The following is a 19,476-nucleotide window of genomic DNA, read 5'->3' as shown; positions in this document are numbered from 1 at the left end:
TTGCTTGACAGTTGAAGTCAAGCAGATGTAGACAGTGCAGGACCAATAGATTAAATGTGCATAAACTGACAAGAAGATTAATAAAACAAAGGGGAGTTGCAAATAAATACACACTTGATTTGATTAAGCAGGTCTAACCCAGCAGCCATACTGTAACTTAAACTTAAACAGTACACATGTGCAATAATATATATACATAAATGTCAATTCCAATCACTACTTTAACATTTTCCATGGAGAGGATGTTTGTTGTAAATCATTTACATTTCTAGTACAAAATGAAAGCAGATTGAAGAGACAGTATGAAGAAACAGCAAATTAATTAAAATAAAATGCTAATATTAAATTGTGCTTAAATAAAAACTAATGAGCAGTTAGACATACTATCCCTGTAACTGCCATAACTTTCTCTGGTCTACTGACTGTTTCGAGTTCGTATTGAAGTACAAATACATTCTAGATCATGTTTTCACGGTCCCCCCCCCCCCCCCCCCCCCCCAACGTGCAGCAGATGTGGTATCATATGCTTAACGTTTGAAACAAAGAGATATCACCCATATGTAATGGTCCTCATTTTACCAGTCTTTGATTAAAGATGGAGTTGATGCACTAACAATGTGAATGATCTCTCTGGCTTTAGCAGGTGTTTATATGTCAGTGACACAATGTCTCATGGTAAATTAAAATAAATATCTGGGCACACAGATTCCATAAATGAACAGGCAATGCTTCGGCTCATATGGGACTTGGAAAAGGTTCCTGTTTGAGCTGAAACATTGTTTGTTTCCATTAAAGTCTGCAATTGGATCTGTGTGTGCTCAGACATCTTTGTTATGTTGAATTACTATTGAGGTCTTTCAGTCACCCTAGTTTGATAATCCTTCTTGTTGGCAAGTGCTGGCCATGTTACCAACAATGTCTCATAGTGGCAATACCTGCTTTTGGTACCATTCATAAAACAAGCACTCTCCAGAACAAGAGTGTAACTCTATATCACAACTTATACAGATTCCCATTGTGACATATGGTCACCATACATATAGGAGACAATACATACATTTAAAAGGGTTTCAGCTTCCTGTATTTACCAGCCATTAATGAGAACGCTGCATTTTCTTCAGAGCTGCATTGCAGCAACTAAGGACTCTGCAGGACGTGGTCCTGTCAATAGGGTTCAATCTTCTGCTTGGGCTCAGCACCTATTGCTCATTTTGCACCCACTGCTAAAATATATATTTTTATTTTGCATTCCATGTATCGTTACTCAGACAGCAAGTTTTAAAGTATGAGGTAAAAGCACTGGATGCTTGCATTTAAAATGATGAATTAAACAACACTATGCAATGCAGAATTTGCTTCTATGCATATGTGGCTTTTGTTCAAGTTTTACTGCAAACCAACGAAACTAGTTCAATAGGTCTAGATATTTACTGTTGAAAGAAGATAGCTGCACACATTATTAAGATGAACAAGGATGCCAGGTTACCAGCCGTAGCAGAGTTATCTGAATAGGTGCTTAAAACAGAACATTCTAAATGTCTGGGGATAGTAGTGTTCTAACAGTTTAGACAGAATATGAATGAGGGATTAGATATTGCCTCTAAAAGGTGAACACTATCTAGTCATTGCTTATACATAGCTGTAGAATTATCCTAGGATAAAACCATACAAATCTGTGGGATTTCATTGACTGGTAGCAGAAATAGCAGTCTAATGAGTGACTTCTAAAGCAAATGAGCAGATTGCCTTGGCAAGCGGAACATTCAATGGTATATTTTGCACATACCATACCACTGCATTGCATTAATTGTTCAGAGGATAGTGTTAAATTGCTTATACCCATACAAAACATAAGATAATGATACGTTTTTTGACTCAAATGTTTAAGTTAGTTAAGCAGAATATATTCAGTCTGATGAGATCTTGTATAGTAGAGTACATTCATTTGAATCTACCTTCCCAGTCAATGTACACTAGACAGACAGCATAACAGAAAGGACAAAACATGCATTGATGCCTAGATTTTAATAGGTTTAAGTATCAAGGCAGGCTGCAATTCCAAGCTGAGGGTTGCTTTCAAATGTGCAATACTGTAAATAGAATGAAACAAGCTTTAAAAAGACATTTTAGAAGCAGAATTACAAAAACAAATCAGCTCCTATTAAGTTGTTTCCTCTCCAGTTTTCAATGGATTATAAAAATGTGTAACAACACTTCAGTACTGTATGTAGCCATCAGTCCACTACTACTAGTGTGGATAAACTGGCTAATTGGTCCTGACCGTTGCATTTTGCAAAAGCAGTTTTGCACCTGGCTGTGGCAACATGCGTCATCTTCAGGTTTCACATGAGATTTAATACTAGCAGAGTCTTTTACAAAAAATAGATGTAGAGACTGTACAGAGTTAAAACTAAGGAAAGGGGAAAGCCCCAAAATAAATACCCACACACCTAAATAAATTACCAGATCTATCAATAAATACCTTGCTCTTAGAAGGTGCACAACGGATAAGCCACATCAAAGTGACCAAACCAAATAACCCAATGTCTTTAATCGTAAAGATAAAAGATCACTTTCAGGAGTACCAGTATCGAACAAAAAACGTTTTTGCCATTGAACAATTTAGAAATAGTCTCCTGGAAGTAATTATAGCAACAGCAAAATTAGTAGGCTTACAAATATTTTCTATGGTCATCCTCTATTCTAATGCTGAATGTACTGTACTGGAATAAGCTAATTAAAAAAAATCCCATAAATAACTATGATTTGTTCAAGTTGTCGTAAGACTGACATATTCAGAAGTTGAACATACTAAGAGTCTCTTGTACAGTGAAAACCAGTTAAAAAGGGAACCCAAGAACAAAAATACTAAATGAAGGGCATAAAAAGAACATTTAGAAGTGTATTCCAGTGTTTTGTCATCAGTCCTCCACTTTGCCAGTGAAGCTGTCCAGTATACATCTAGGCTAGGAAGCCTCCAATTTTTCACAGCAGTTCTGTAGACCCAGAAACATTCTCAGTGTCTTCAGCACTTGTCACCGCATTGATTTTGTTCCGGCCAGTAGTACCATTGTCATCACAGCGTTTACCACTGAAGATCTGTCCAGTCTTATCAAGAGCTGTGTTCTACAAAGGAAAAGCATAACAATTAATAGCAAGGTATTACAAGAGGATTGAATGTTCTTGCCATACACCAAATGATTGTTCATGCACTAATCGGAGAAATGGAGAAGTAACACTGTTGTGTAAACAAACCTTTGCATAAGCAAACATCGGCCATACTGGAAAAGACTATTACATTACTTTCATTACGGTCCAATTATGGAGAACACCACACTACCAGCCATTGCTTCTTAGTCTAGTAACAAACTATTCCCTAGAGACCTTAAAAGGTAACGGGCCAACATTATTGGAGTCATTAAAACATTAAATTGAAAGCAACATGTGAGGTTTTAGGAAGAGGCTCATGCAAGTTAATAAGATATGATAAAATACACTAAGGGAGCTCTAAAATAATGCAAGTATGATACATGAACAAGGGTATATTACAAAACATGTGAAGCAGGACAAAGCAATGGAACACATGGAGGGGATGATCGATTAGGGAAACATTGGTCAACTAAAGTAGTGGCCAATATAAAATGATACTAATTTGGAATGATAGTTATACAAGAATTGATTAGAGAATTGTATTTAAAATAATTGACCAGAAGGATAGTATGAATAACACTGTGTATATAATGCATTTTAAGAGAGTCTAAAATGTGTCCAATGCAAAGCTCATATGTGAACATGTCATAGCAATGGTTTTCACTGAGAGGATGGATCAGCTTGTAAAGCTCTGTAATGTTAAGTGGTCCACTTACATATCGAGGGTTATTCACCAAAGTCAGAACACACCTTGTCTGCATTATCAAAAACAATCTGGTATTATCTAGGGGTATATGGACGGCAACAATTTGGACACTATTCTTAAGATTTATGCGTGGATTCTGCAATAGAGCCTCCAAGTTAGACTGACTTTCAGTCTGTCCAGATCCGACAGAGGCTGAAATTCAGAACTGAATTATGGAAATACAGAACCAATCAAATACAGTGATAATCATACAGAATTAGCAGCTGTCTGCCTGCCAGTTCAGCCCAACTGTTATTTGGCAAATATTTGCCAATTCTAATAGAATCTAGTATCATTACAAAAAGATGTCAGCCTTATTTCCTTAGCCAACTCCAATGAAAAAAGGCCAACTTGAATATTTAATTTGGTTATTATATTTACATGATATCAATAATATAATAAATAATATAAATTAGTTATATTTAATTATTCAAACCCTTTGACTGCTGTCCACTTGTGAAGCAAATCGGCAAGTATTTGCTTTCTAAAGGAGAACCTATAGAAAACTGAATAATTTTTTTTTGTAAATGTCTATCCCTGGATTTGTTCTGAGCTAATTTGATTAAAATTATATTTTTGATAAATATGCAAATTGAATGGGATTTACGCTTTATGTAGACACAATCAAATGTCAGCCAGATTAGGCTTTAGTAAATAGAATAATTCCAAATTTAGGGGCAATTCGTACATTTGAACTAAAATTGTGCTAATCTGGATTGCATTCCAACTTGTGAATAACTGATTATATATGTAGACAGATAACATCAAGCACTCAGGATAGTCTTTAGTTACCATTTAACCCCTTAAGGACCAAACTTTTGGAATAAAAGGGAATCATGACATGTCACACATGTCGTGTGTCCTTAAGGGGTTAAAGACACACACATTTGGGGTTTATTCACAAAATAGTTAATCGAAAACTGAATTGCAAAATTGAAGATAACACTAGCCCATCTGGAAAAAATCCCCAACTCTGATAAAGTCACAGATCAGCTACTTAAGTCAGAATATTGCAATTAATCAAAATTCACGGTTTCATGAATAAACTCGGTTTGGCTTTATATTATTATAAATTGTAAACTTCTATAGGCAACATTTCATACTGAAAAAGAAAAAGCTACAAGTGGATAAATTGCATGCTGTATTATGCAGCAAATCACACACAAACCACATCAAACACAAACGCACATTAATCTGCATGCCACTGAAATGGAAGGCAACACAATTTGCTAATGGATAGCATGTTTAGCAAAAGTATACAAGACTTAACACCCATGTAGAAGCAAGATATCACGAACACTAGACATTCTTTCACAGTAGGGACTTTAAATTTCCCAGCAGTCACTATGCCTATTAAGCACCATACGGTTTATTAATGGGGTCACCAGGGAACGCACATTGTAATATGTACATAATGTTTACCCTTGGATAATAATCTGGATGTCCACCAGCTTTTCATCTAGATGTGAGAAACACTGTCCACTAGATGGCGGTAAAGTAGACTAGTTGTGATAAACACATTAATAAGCATTGGAGTCACTTTATTTGACCTGCAGCATGGACAATGCCATACTGATGTAGCACTATGTCATTTTGGTGTGTAGGCAAGGGGTTACATTTACTTTAAGCCACTCACTGTATTAATCTTAGAAAGCGGAATAAAATAGTCTTGGACGTATGTTACTTCTCCTTTTCTCCAGGTAAACATCACATTATTAGTTTGTATGTGCAGCAGATAAAGCATTGCAGATGACGTTAGTACATACCATTGGCTTGGACCTAGGCAGAGGGAAGCAATGCAGGCGTTTGGAAACAGGAGGAATAGAGGAAAGAAGCAAGGGATAGAGACTAAACTTACTAAAAAAGCAACAACTTGGAAAAACAGTGCAAGAAACAACATTGCATATCACACATGTACAAATAACTATCAGCACTGTGAGGTCCCTGCAGTTAATATACTGCACTAAGAAGCTCCACAGGTGATAGTGGAGTTTAGCCAATTGACTGCGAGAAGGTTACAGGATGAACAGCACATCGCTCAATGCCTAAACACAGTAAACAAAACAATGTACACATACACTTAGAATACACATCCTTTGGGATTAGTCTATTCACTAAAATGAAAATTGTAGAGAACAGGGGAACTGCAAATTTAGGCCGAGGTAGTATTGCCGAAAAGGGTAAAAACAAAAACCCCAAACTCCTGTTTGGCTGCTTAGGCTTAAAACATGCAATTCCCTCATTAATTCTCCCCAATTTCAGGTTTCGCTGATACATTGCCAGGTGTCTTTGCTAGCATTAATATCATATAATGTTTCTAAAGATATCCGAGCACACACAGGCTCTATCCCAAATTGCAGACTTTATTAAAGTTGGACAGGCAACATTTTGCGTTACGTGGCTTGAGAAAGGCTTGTGTTTGAGCCGAAATGTTGCCTGACCAAAGTCTGCAATATGGAATAGAGTCTGTGTGTGCCCGGATCTCTTTCTTTTTTTTCTACAATTTATGAGGGATTGTGTGGCACTATAGTGGTTTATTCCCCAAATTTTTGAATGGTGAGTAATGTTCTTGTCCAAAAAAAATTGATATTCATACTTTATTTATTGTGCCAGTTTTGCTCTCTAGGTTTAAATATATTGTAGAAATCTGTTAGTATATTTGCTTTCCCTGCAAAACTCTCCTAACACGCTATTATATGCATGGTCTTGTACCATGACAAAATGTCCCAACACAACTAATGACAAGTTTTAATTCAGTGTCAAACTGCACTAAGAAAGTGTGTTTTTTTTTTTGTATATTTCAAACATCTATCTCCAGAAAAAAAGAAAAAAGAAAAAGGTTTTTCATAACACTCCAATAATGCCACAAAAAAATTCAGATGTGAATGAACACTTATATTGATTAGATTAGGCTTTATTCAGTAATATTTGACTATATTTTAAAAAGGGCCATACTGGGAGTAAAAAGTATGGCCAACAATCATGCACACAGCAGTCCAATCTAAAGGAACTCTATAGGGTCAGGAATACAAACACTATTTAGGAGGCTAAATCCCCTTTCCCTCACTTAAATATAGCAAAAACTTACCTTTATTCCAGCGCCGCTATGAGGAGATGCTGATTTGGCAAGGGCCGTGATGGCTCCTCCCACACTCTTACCCCATGGCTGAGATAATCAGAATTGACGATCTCAGCCAATCCAATGCTTCCCTATAGGCATTATCATTGCCAACTCCAAGGGAGAAAAGGTCACCTTAAATATTTCCTATAACTGATAGAGCCGATCCCTCCAAATAACTCCTCTCCAATCACCCCAATGCCCATATACACTATATTGTGCCTGTAGCTAAAATGGCCTTCATGGACATGCATGTAGTTTACATGAATATGTATATATGCATATTTACATAGAATATTGTTACTTTGCGTGTGATTGAATTTACAGTTTCTCACAGTCTTCATGGATAATTGTTCAAAAAACAAGCAAACAAAACAAAGACTATGAAGACATCAATACATTATTACAGTTCATTTATGGTGCCATACAATATAAGCAGGATTTTCCTTATACTCTCTGCAATAAAAATGCTTAATCATATACATCCATGTTAGAAGTGATTTGTCATAAGGAAAGAAAAATCTTCCAAGGCAATAGAAAGACCCTCAACCATAAGATGTAGAGAGCAGTATGAAAGAATTTAGCCAAGATAAGAGGGACATGCAGAAATCTACTTATAAAGTGATATTCAGCTCATGTTTAATACCAGGCCTCTGCTTCAAAACGCATCTCCTCTGGGCCACAAATGCAAGACCTGAAGCTCAGCATTCCCCCTTCTTACAAGTCAAACTCAAACTGTGAAATAAAATGTAAACATTATCATCTGAAAACTTATGAGCACTAAGGTGACTTCATGAAATCATCTGTGTCCGTTTACATCTCTAATGAAATAAATGTCTTTAAACTGACATTTTATGATTTAGTCAAGTATGTTTAATCTTGTTGGTTGATCACACCCTATGTACTATTTGTCCAGGGTAGCCAGCAGGCAGATATTTAATAGTATAACTGTAAATCTCGTAATTGTTATCATTTTTGGAAGGCAAGGACAGAGTTATGATAGGAATTGTAGCCTACAAAGAACTTGAGAACATTAGCTTAACTCCTTGAAGACCAATGGAATTTTGGGAAACCTCACAATGTGGTCGATATAGACATTATGCCACTACTATTGAATGTTCTACTTGTTTATATTTGGCAATTCTATTATGGATTCATTATGGTTAAAACTATAGTGCAAACAGAAAAAAACAACCCATGTCTTAGTGACATTAGATCACTTGGGCACAATCTCTGTCCTGTACCAGGCAATTTACGTAAATAATTCCTAGACAAATCTCCTTAAATGGAAGTGTGAGAAAGAGGTAGGTTTGGGCTCGTCTGATTCTCCCAATGTGTGGATGATTCTGTTTGATATCTGTGAGTTCCTTTCTGAACATCATTACACGAAAAAAACAAAACAAAACGTTCTCAAGAGGAGATTCCGCACACCTCCGCATTTTAGCTGATATTCAGCAGCACTTTCCTCTTAAGAAATCACTTTGTTCAAACATCTTGTCAGACATGTTTGTCTGCTGTAATGGGTCTCTATAATCACCAACCCAAATGGGTGGCTTTACTGGGATGCTGAACAAAAGGCCTGCACCCAGAAACCACTTCCTCTTTGGTCACATGGAATTTACACTTCTTCAATAACAATGTCAATTTCATCCAACCTGGACAGCAACAATTGGCAGAGAGTGCGGAGGCCAGGTTAGCCTACCACTGATATCCAAGGTTGGACAAAACAGGTTGGGGGGGTGGCAGCAAGAGACATAATGAACCATAGCCACTGTAATGTTTTGTAGTGGTTATGTTGCATTACTTTTTCTTAGGGGGGCATTTAAGATTAGCAGCCCCATAAAACCAAACATACTGTGCAATGAAAACATAAAAGTTATAGCAAAACTTACCATGATTACAGACACCGCGGCTGTAGTGTTGGTCTCTTTAGGCTGAGAGTTAAAATGCTGTTTTAATTTACCAGTGACTTCTACTTGCATATTATTTCCCATAGATACATCATCCTGTGTTAAAATATTGTGAAATATTATAACCCATATTATAACTAGTGCATAAAACAATACAAGTTTTACATTGCATATCAAAATGTCAACATTTGTAGCTTTAGGGCCTTGGTTTGCATGGGTGTGAGAGCTGTTGCATTATTTATCTTCTCTCCGGATAGATTTGCCCGCAGAAGAGCTCAGAAGAAAGAATTCTGCTAATTTTCCCTACAAACCATCCCTCTCGCAATATTACCAGAGGAGGGATGGGGTCAAAATGGCAGTAGATTCACATAGTAACTGTGGCCTGAGAGTGTGATACTCACTAAACCAAGGCTTGTCCAATAATAATATAGATTAATGCCTAAATTGTCACCCATGGTGCATTATGGTATTTGAATTTACAAATACACACATAGTAACAGTGTAATACTTACAGACACCCAAGGATGACATAAAATTTGTTCTGCCGTGAATCGATCCTCGACATTTACCTGCAGCATGCATCCAATCAGCTCCTATAAAAGGAAAAATAAAATTAGAAAATTTCAAGAGACTTTCCAATCTAACCCATAGAGTTATAAAATGCCAGTATTTCTACAACCTATATTACATTGACTCACACATTGGGTACCTAACTTCCAACATGGATCCTGTTCTGTTATCCGATAGACAAAGTGAATAGCAAAATGCAAGAGCATACTTATTTTTGCTCACCATATAGCCAATGGGAACTGGAGGTGCAGGCTAAATCATAAACATCAACAGTGTTCATATAGAACTAACGGTTTGCCTAGCCTCCTTTTTGAAACGTAACATTCTGGCATACTATATTGGTAACCCAAGTATCATGCCGTTTATTATTGACAAATTATTCACAGAGCAAACCAAGGTGTTGACAATTATTTAAAATACAGTGTAAACTCAAGAGACCATTATTACAGTTTTTAGGCTATACATTTTGCACAGCTTTAGAAAACACTCAATTATTTTGACTAATAGGCAAGATCAATTGTCCCTACCAGTTTAGCATCCTTTCAACAACTTAAAGTGACCAATACAAAAACAAATACTTTAACTCTCTCCCTGGTGTTTTGTGGCTATTACAGCAGAAGTATAAAGAAAAGAACATTAATTCCCAGATTTTACTTTTAACATGACGTAAAGTCATGATTTTATTAAAGACACGGAGGCGAGTATTATGCATATCTCTTTCTTTTTACTCTCAGCAGCAAAGATAGAGAAATATATCAAAATGAAAGAAAAAACTGTATAGGCACACAGGCAACCAATCACATAACAGAGGAAGTGACTATAAAAGGCCTGTGTCTCCCACAATCCCCCTCTTTCTTGCGAACCGAAGACCAGGAAACATGAACCAACATCACACACCGGTAAGAACAGGAAACAGCAACAAACTGAACTTCAAGCTACAAAAGAGAGAGAAATATGGTAAAATCCAAACTCCAAACTGAAACTCCCCAAATAAAATTTGTCAGGAGCAGTCTAGGAACTCAAACCTAGAATATAGAAAATTACCATTAGTACCAAAGCATAGAAACTTGAAACCTCATCAGTAAATATACACAATAGATATATACAATAAACAGACTGGATTGCAACATACCTGAAAGTCCAACAGCATCTCATCCCAAAACCCAACTCCGGGAGGGTGGGTGGGAATAATACTCGCCTCCGTGTCTTTAATAAAATCATGACTTTACGTCATGTTAATAGTAAAATCTGGGAATTTTATTAAAGACACGGAGGCTCCTATTATGCAAGTTCAAAGCTGAGTCACCATATGAGATGCAATGTGATCAATCGGCCTGAAATAGAAAATTACGAAACTGGATTCTGGCCACCGGACAACAGTCCGTAAGGTATCCTCCAAACGACAACCGCCCTCAGAGGCCTTGGACATCATACCTCCATGTACCAAGTGGGATGTAACAAACGACATGTCGATACCAGCCAACAAGGCAGTCATTAAACCCATCGCGCCAATGTAGGAGTGGACACCGGTAGGTGGGGAGCGTGGAAGGAAAAGAACAAAGTGCATGATCCGGAGAACGTAGTGGCTGCGTAACCTCCAGGTAAGTCTTCAGACACTCCACCGGCCACAGTGTCAAAAACATCCTGAACGTAGGGTAAAAATTCCAGCTCCAGGTGGCCTAGCAAGGTGAATCCTCTACATAGATGACCTACGAAGGATGTCGACCGACTAGGAAATTCCCAAAATCCAATGTCGAGAGTTAGACACGGAAACCTGTGTTAGTCTCACGCATCAACCGGACCACACTTGTCATGATGACCTGAGGCCGATCGATTACCCGGCGTCCATGTGATACAGAGGAGATGGGGAGTTGATCACGGAACATCCAAGATAATCCAAGCACCCCGAAAGGAGTCACGTCATCTGATGTAGAAGGCCTTGGTTCACTAAGCATGTTCCCATTCGGTCTAGAAGGGCTCTGAATGCTTGGAATCAAACCTGGGCAAACTATCGCCATTCTCAGTAATCGAGGGAACCATGGGCGTGACCTCCGCAGAGTAGCAATCAACACAAACGCAACCTAGTGCTGGGCCAATTGCAAGAGCCTGCGAGCAACCAAGTCGAACGGAGGGAAGGCATACATCCAAGTATCTGGTCAATCCTGAATGAACGAGTCAATCGCTACAGTCGATAGGTACCATCCTCCAGCCGTAAAACTTCGGCAACTAGGTGTTAAGGCAAGATGCCAACAGATCCACCTCGAACAGCTTCCACAACCGTTCTCCAGAATCTCTTGAATAATCTTGAATTCCAATCGGCCCTAGAAGTGTCCAGGCCTGGAATGTGTTCTGCTGTCACCAGGACGTTGTGAAGACAAAATTGACAGAAGTCCTATGCCATGATTAGCCATGTGCGTGACTTCGTACCCCCTAGATGGTCAATGGAACTGATCGCTGACATATAGTCCACCCAGCTGTTCGCGCGACCGGGTCAACACTGCGAAAAGCAAAAGGCTCCCGCCAAGAGTTACATGCAGTCGATGTGCAACATCTTCTCAAACTCGGACCACTTGAAGAAAAGGTTCATGGCTCGCAGAGGGTCCTGCTGAGCCAGGCCCCCTATGAGCCAAGACATCGGATCAATCTCTTTCTGGAGCCGTAGTCCAATTTCCGCCTTGCCACATAAGAGTGACCGGACAGAGAAAGGAATCCTTCTGACTTGAAGGGGTTGAAAAGAAGGCGGTCCTAGAGCTGTAGCCTAGACAGAAGCTGCAGGCAGGTCGAGTACCCTCACTAAACGCCTGATCGGCAGGTCCACTGCTCTAAGAGTCCATATCACTACGTTCGTCATGGCTTTCATCCTGGAGCCAGGGAGGAACAGTAACTGCCTTATATAATTCCACTGTGAAACCCAAGAAACTCCACCGCCTGTGATACACCGCCTGTGATCTGTGATACAGAAACTGACTTTCCCAAGTGCTTAGAAAAAACAAAAATCTGAAGCACCGTAATCGGCTAGTTGACAAGCAACAGTTAGTGGTACCCTGACAGGGACATGACCAAGATGTAGTCTAGGTAGATATTCAGACGGATACCCCTAGAAACCGATGAGAGACCGAACAGTAGCCATTGAAAACTTTGAACGGTTCCTTCTCCAGGCAAAGAAACAAAGAAAAAATCATTTGATTCCTTGTTTATAGGAACCGTGACGTGATGGTCCTTCAGTTCCAGATTGGCCAACCAATCTGATGTCTGGAGATGATCCCGGAGGCTGACCAGAAGCTCTGTAAATCGCACGGCAACTCTTGGATCGCCCCTAAGGCGAGCAGATCGCAGGTCTCCGTGGATAACAATTCCTGTCCCCCTGACAGGCAAGTGCTATGGGGACAAAAATGCTGAACAGGTTAGGATAGAAAAACTCTAGACGGTAGCCCCGCACCGCTCGGAGAGACCATGAGCCTATAGTCAAGGCAGCCCATCCGTAATAAAAATCTGGGCCAAACCTGCCCCACCACCCATCCTCGAGGATGAGGGGAACAATGGGTATCCACCAGAAGGGCGTCCGTCCGACGTGTTACCATGAGGGTGGTAGGGATTTAATGTTGTCCCCCTTGATGTGGAGGAGTGTGGAGGCTAGGGTACGTGGTAATCCTGTAAAGGGAGGAAGTAGCATTGACATGTTCGGAACGAGTCCCGCAAATCACAGCCAGATGTTTGGCTCCTGACACGCCCGGTCCCACCAAACCTTGGAGAAAAAATCCATTCCTATTTTCCTGGGGTTCATCAATCGCTGTGAATGTCTCCACATAGGACCCCAGTTCCCTAACAAAATTCTGCTCCCGAACAGCAGCCCTTCAACTGAGGGGCCGGTTCGGAGATAGCCATATCCACCAATTGGAGCCAACCTTCAAAAGAATCGCCGTCTGGCGTTCGGCCATTACGGCCATAGAAATAATGGCACTAGTGCCAATAGTTGATGCACCCGGCCGTTCAGAGTCCCCGCCGTAGCGGAATCAAGTAGTACATACACCTTGTACAAGAAAGGGGGTGGGGGCCCCTGCGTGTCCATAAGTAAAACTGCATCAAGGAGTGGGAGATGAGGAGATAAGCCTCCGCTGTAGCCTTACGGGCCCTGGGTGAGGCATTGCAGAAGGGGGAGGGGGGGGGGGGGAGCCCATACCCAGTAGAGCAGGGCTAGCCACAGGAGGCACTAAGGGAGCTTGCCTCAAAAAAACTGGGAAAGCGAAGACGACTCCGTTCCCAGGGCTGAGGTAAAAAAGCTCCTTGGCATGGAATATGCTATATTGAAGACTAGTAAGGACTGACAAACTTCCCAGAGGTCACAGTCTCCCCAGTTGCACCTGAGGAAAATCATCAGAATGGCCCTCCGCCTGCAGAGCAAGATGGGTTAACATAGAAAAGATAAAAAAGTAATGCCTGTTTGACAAAGCAGACATGCAAGCCTGTAATAACCCATATAGGTCTAAAGGGGAATATTTAATACATTTTAAACAAATAAAATAAACAGTCAGAAATACATTGTAAAATCAGATCTCACTTGCAAGTAAAGTTAACTTTGCAAATTAAAATCCCATGTGATCTGGACACACATATGCATTTTACTATATCACTTATAGATGGCAAAGCACAAACTCTAGGAGCATGAGAAAAAATATAAAATGCATTCTATGCACAACAAGAAAAAATAAATAAGAAAAAATAAATAAGTATGTACCTAGCAAGACAGGGTTGAGTAACCCACAGGAGAAAAAAAGGTTAATAGGCAAAGGTTAATAGGCATAAAAATAATAGCAACAGAAGATCTGAACGGTGGTGTGCCCAGGAAAAGACTCCGAGGCTGGCAGGGTGAGGAGGAGGAGGAGGGCCGGGTAAGGGAACCCTGCAAGCTCGCGGTAAAATCGCGGCAAAAACTCCGGTCCAAGATGGCCGCCGCACGAGGTATGGAGGAGCACCTCATGGAGAGCAAACAGCAGGGGAAGGTCGCGTGCACACTACCGACGCGGCCGACCCATCTGCATCAGGGAGCCACCGCTGAGGGGCAGGGGAGGGGAAAATCGGCAGGGAAAAGGCTCGACCGGTTGGGAGAGGAGAATCCCAGCGGGGCACACCACACAGGCACAGGATAGGGCAACAAGTCAAGTAAAAGCCCCAAACAGCACAGTAAAATATATGCAATAAAATATATAATAAATATACAATAGCCAGCACAGCAAAGCAAGTGAGTACTTATCTGGTCTGAGAGCAGCAAAGAAAGAGGGGGATTGTGGGAGACACAGGCCTTTTATAGTCACTTCCTCTGTTATGTGATTGGTTGCCTGTGTGCCTATACAGTTTTTTTCTTTCATTTTGATATATTTATATTTCTCTATCTTTGCTGCTGAGAGTAATAAAGAAAGAGATATGCATAATAGGAGCCTCCATGTCTTTAATAAAATCTGCAATAAACCATTACAAATGCAGTTATTACAACACTGCGTTAGATAAAGAATCACTTAATGCCTCTTCTTATTTATCTCATGGGATTTCCATGTACCTCATATTTGTTATTTGCATACACACAAAACCCCCCCACAATATTATGATATAAAGCTGTAATCCAAAGGCTAGTTAAGTAATTGTTAATGACAAGCCGCTGGCCCTTTTCCATATTTGTGTCCTCGGGCCTTGCACGCACACAAAGCCTCAGTTTGCTTTAGGTCAGAGACGTCAGATCATATTAATAGGCGAACTTCAGATAATGCAGGCCATTGAGTCTACAGATCAGGTATTTTAGTTTTATGGAAAAGTAAACACAAATAATACATATCTTTAGAAAAAAAAAAAAGTCCAACATGCTTCACCACATCAGGTTCAATCTGCTCCTTTTTGTTTCACCTTTAACATTTGTGACCTCAAGGAACAGTAAGATAAAACTATTTGTTTAAGGTCATCAGGAAATGTCTCAATACACAAACTCTGCTTCTCCAATTAAAAATGTCAGAGGCAATTGTATCAAATCAGCAACACTCCATTCCCTTCCCCTGACATTACTCAACAACCACTGTTCTATATTGCATTAATAAACATATTTAACACAGTGATGCTTGTGCATCAGTTGGCTAACATGTAAGGTTTGCACGTGCAGTAGTAACTGGGTGAAGACACGAACAAGGTACATATACAAACAGAGGAACATGCTGGTACAGACTCCAAGCATCTGATGTTATGCAAGTTTCCTCAGTCCTCACCAGACATTAGGGAATTAACCTATGTAAAGAGGAGACATAAATAACTTTCCACGTGGGTTAGATCAGGGACTACCCCTCTGGACATATCTTTCACTCTACCACTGAAGATATAGAACTGGGAAGTGGTTTTATGTCAAAAGGAACTGACAAAACAAATCACAGAGCTCTGCTTCTTTAAGTTACATATTACAGTGTCTCACACACACACACACACACTCTCGCTGTAACTACATGAACACATATATAGCTTTCCAAAGTCAAACCTTGGCAGAGTCGGTGATGTTGTCCCAGTATGGGGTGGGAAATTCCAGCTTTCCAATCAAAATTTGATCAAACAAGTCTTCCTGCAGATTATTCTCACTTTGAAAGAAGCACATGGTAATAGAATAGTCACGCGGGTTCTACTTGGTAACAGAATAGTAATCATTAGTAATAATCACAAGCATTATATCTAAACCGCAATCATGTGTTGCAGGAAATTATAAAAGTTACTGGAGTTTGTTTCAAATCAGGACAGCAATCTCTATAAAGTGTTTGCTCTGGCTGACATTGTAGATTACTGTTGCCCATTTATAAATGGTCAGTATATTTACTCTCTTTCTTAATAGTGTACATTTGTGGTTTGCATGGAGATAACAGTTTGGCACAGAATATGTCTTTAGAGAAAATAATTTGTGTGCTTGAAAATAAGTTTGTGTCCCAGCTTAACCGTCTAAGGGGCCAATGCCAGTTTACGCTGTGCTGTCATTACTATTTAATCATTACCATCTCTATACAATGTTCTATCATTCACCGAGTAGGATATATACTTTGGCACAAAAATCTTAAAGCATGATGCTCCATGCTGGCATAAGGACTCTGGGGACCAGGATTTGATGATGATTGTTATTTTGGGGTTAAAGAAACACTATAGTCACCTAAACAACTTTAGCTTAATGAAGCAGTTTTAGTGTATAGATTGTGCTTCTCAGGTGTCACTGCTCAATTCACTGCCATTTAGGAGTTAAATCACTTTCTGTTTATGCAGCCCTTATCACACCTCCCCTGATTCAGATTTTATTAAAAACACGGAGGCTCCTATTATGCATATCTCTTTCTTTATTACTCTCAGCAGCAAAGATAGAGAAATATAAATATATCAAAATTAAAGAAAAAACTGTATAGGCACACAGGCAACCAATCACATAACAGAGGAAGTGACTATAAAAGGCCTGTGTCTCCCACAATCCCCCTCTTTCTTTGCTGCTCTCAGACCAGATAAGTACTCACTTGCTCTGCTGTGCTGGCTATTGTATATATATTATATATTTTATTGCATATATTTTACTGTGCTGTTTGGGGCTATTACTTGACTTGTTGCCCTATCCTGTGCCTGTGTGGTGTGCCCCGTTGGGATTCTCCCCTCCCAACCGGTCGAGCCTTTTCCCTGCCGATTTTCCCCTCCCCTGCCCCTCTCCTCGGGTCGTGGGTGGCCTCCTGTGGGTGGCCATGTCATTTCAGCGGTGGCTTCCTGATGCAGATGGGTCGGCCGCGTGGGTAGTGTGCACGCGACCTTCCCCTGCTGTTTGCTCTCCATGAGGTGCTCCTCCATACCTCGTGCGGTGGCCATCTTGGACCAGAGTTTTTGCCGCGAGCTTGCAGGGTTCCCTCTCCCCTTGCCCGTCCCTCCTCCTCCTGCCAGCCTCTGAGTCTTTTCCTGGGCACACCACCGTTCAGGTCTTCTGTGTTGCTATTATTTTTATGCCTATTAACCTTTTTCTCTCCTGTGGGTTACTCAACCCTGTCTTGCTAGGTACACATACTTATGTTTTCTTATTTATTTTTTCTTGTTGTGCATAGAATGCATTTTATATTTTTCTCAAGCTCCTAGAGTTTGTGCTTTGCCATCTATAAGTGATATAGTAAAAGGCATATGTGTGTCCAGATCACATGGGGTTTTAATTTGCAAAGTTAACTTTACTTGCAAGTGAGATCTGATTTTACAATGTATTTCTGACTGTTTATTTTATTTGTTTAAAATTTATTACATATTCTCCTTTAGACCTATATGGGTTATTACAGGCTTGCAAGTCTGCTTTGTCAAACAGGCATTACTTTTTTATCTTTTCTATGTTAACCCATCTTGCTCTGCAGGCTGAGGGTGATGGGCCTGAGGGCCGTTCTGATGATTTTCCTCAGATGCAACTGGGGAGACTGTGACCTCAGGGAAGTTTGTCAGGCCTTACTAGTCTCCAATATAGCATATTCCATGCCAAAGAGCTTTTTTACCTCAGCCCTGGGAACGGAGTCGTCTTCGCTTTCCCAGTTTTTTTTGAGGCAAGCTCCCTTAGTGCCTCCTGCAGCTAGCCCTGCTCTACTGGGTATGGGCTCCCCCCCCCTTCTGCCCTGCCTCGCCCGGGGCCCTTAAGGCTACTGCAGAGGCTTATCTCCTCATCTCCCACTCCTTGATGCAGGCCCTGCCTGTTATGACAGACTCGCTGAGGCGGTCAAAGATGGCGCGCTCCCACCGTGCAAATGAGCCTCTGGTCGGGCATAAAAGACCAGACTATGAATACGGGCTAATTCCCGTGATAAGAGGTCAGTCACCGACCGGAGTGAGGAGAAGGAATTTGAGGTTATGGTAGGATGGTTCCCCTTAGGGGCGATCCGAGAGTTGCCGTGGGATTACCGAGCTTCAGGTCAGCCTAATCTTGGTACCTTAGCAGGGAGGAGGGTTTCACCCCGCGCTACTTCCCTGACCTCTGTTTTTCCCTTGGTACCTACACTGCCATATGATGGGCATCCACTGCCTCCGGGATCATCTCCAGACATCAGATTGGTTGGCCAATCTAGAACTGAAGGCCCATCACGTCACGGTTCCTATAAACAAGGAATCAAAGGATTTTTTTCTCAGTTTCTTTGCCTGGAGAAGCAACCGTTCAAAGTTTTCAATGGCTACTGTTCGGTCTCTCATCGGTTTCTAGGGGTATCCGTCTGAATATCTACCTAGACTATATCTTGGTCATGTCCCTGTCAGGGTACCACTAACGGTTGCTTGTCAACTAGCCGATTACGGTGCTTCAGATTTTGGGTTTTTGTTTTTTTTAAGCACTTGGGAAAGTCAGTTTCTGTATCCCTCACAGGCGGTGAAGTTTCTTGGGTTTCACAGTGGAATTTTATCAGACAGTTCATGTTCCTCCCTGGCTCCAGGATGAAAGCCATGACGAACGTAGTGATATGGACTCTTGGAGCAGTGGACCTGAAGATCAGGCGTTTAGTGAGGGTACTCGACCTGCCTGCGGCTTCTATCCAGGCTACATCTCTAGGACCGCCTTCCTTTCGACCCCTTCAAGTCAGAAGGATTCCTTTCTCTGTCCGGGTCACTCTTATGTGGAAAGGCGAAGTTGGACTACGGCTCCAGAAAGAGATTGATCCGACGTAGGGGGCCTGGCTCAGCAGGAACCTCTGTGAGCCATGAACCTTTTCTTCTAGAGTCAAGTGGTCCGAGTTTGAGAAGTTGTTGCACATCGACTGCATGTAACTCTTGGCGGGAGCCTTTTGCTTTTCGCAGTGTTGCCCCGGTCGCGCGAACAGCTGGGTGGACTATATGTCAGCGATCAGTTCCATCGACCATCTAGGGGGCACGAAGCCGCGCACCTGGCTAATCGTGGCATAGGACCTCTGGCAATTTTGTCTTCACAACGTCCCGGTGACAGCAGAACACATTCCAGGCCTGGACACTTCTAGGGCCGATTG

General features: G+C 40.9%; 1 protein-coding gene across 5 annotated transcripts in view; it reads right to left on the bottom strand.

Annotated features, from left to right (window-relative positions):
- Positions 1–2,010: 2,010 nt before the first annotated feature.
- DCLK2 (doublecortin like kinase 2) overlaps positions 2,011–19,476 on the bottom strand; it is a 107,423-nt gene continuing 89,957 nt past the window's right edge. For 2 of the 5 annotated variants that reach the window (XM_063458496.1, XM_063458497.1), the window contains 4 exons: positions 16,005–16,101; positions 9,436–9,516; positions 8,906–9,019; positions 2,011–3,126 (listed from right to left, as the gene is read on the bottom strand). In XM_063458496.1, the coding sequence (XP_063314566.1) occupies positions 2,986–3,126; positions 8,906–9,019; positions 9,436–9,516; positions 16,005–16,101 (433 nt within the window). In that variant the 3' untranslated portion in view covers positions 2,011–2,985. Of the gene's footprint in view, positions 3,127–5,661; positions 5,675–7,659; positions 7,749–8,889; positions 9,020–9,435; positions 9,517–16,004; positions 16,102–19,476 lie in introns of all 5 variants that reach the window. The other 3 variants (XM_063458498.1, XR_010091257.1, XM_063458499.1) reach the window with 3 other exon arrangements.

This window comes from Pelobates fuscus, chromosome 6, assembly GCF_036172605.1.
Source record: "Pelobates fuscus isolate aPelFus1 chromosome 6, aPelFus1.pri, whole genome shotgun sequence".
NCBI classification, from domain to species: Eukaryota; Metazoa; Chordata; class Amphibia; order Anura; family Pelobatidae; genus Pelobates; species Pelobates fuscus.
Note: the sequence above shows the minus strand (reverse complement) of the source record. Positions and strands in the feature narration are given on the sequence as shown.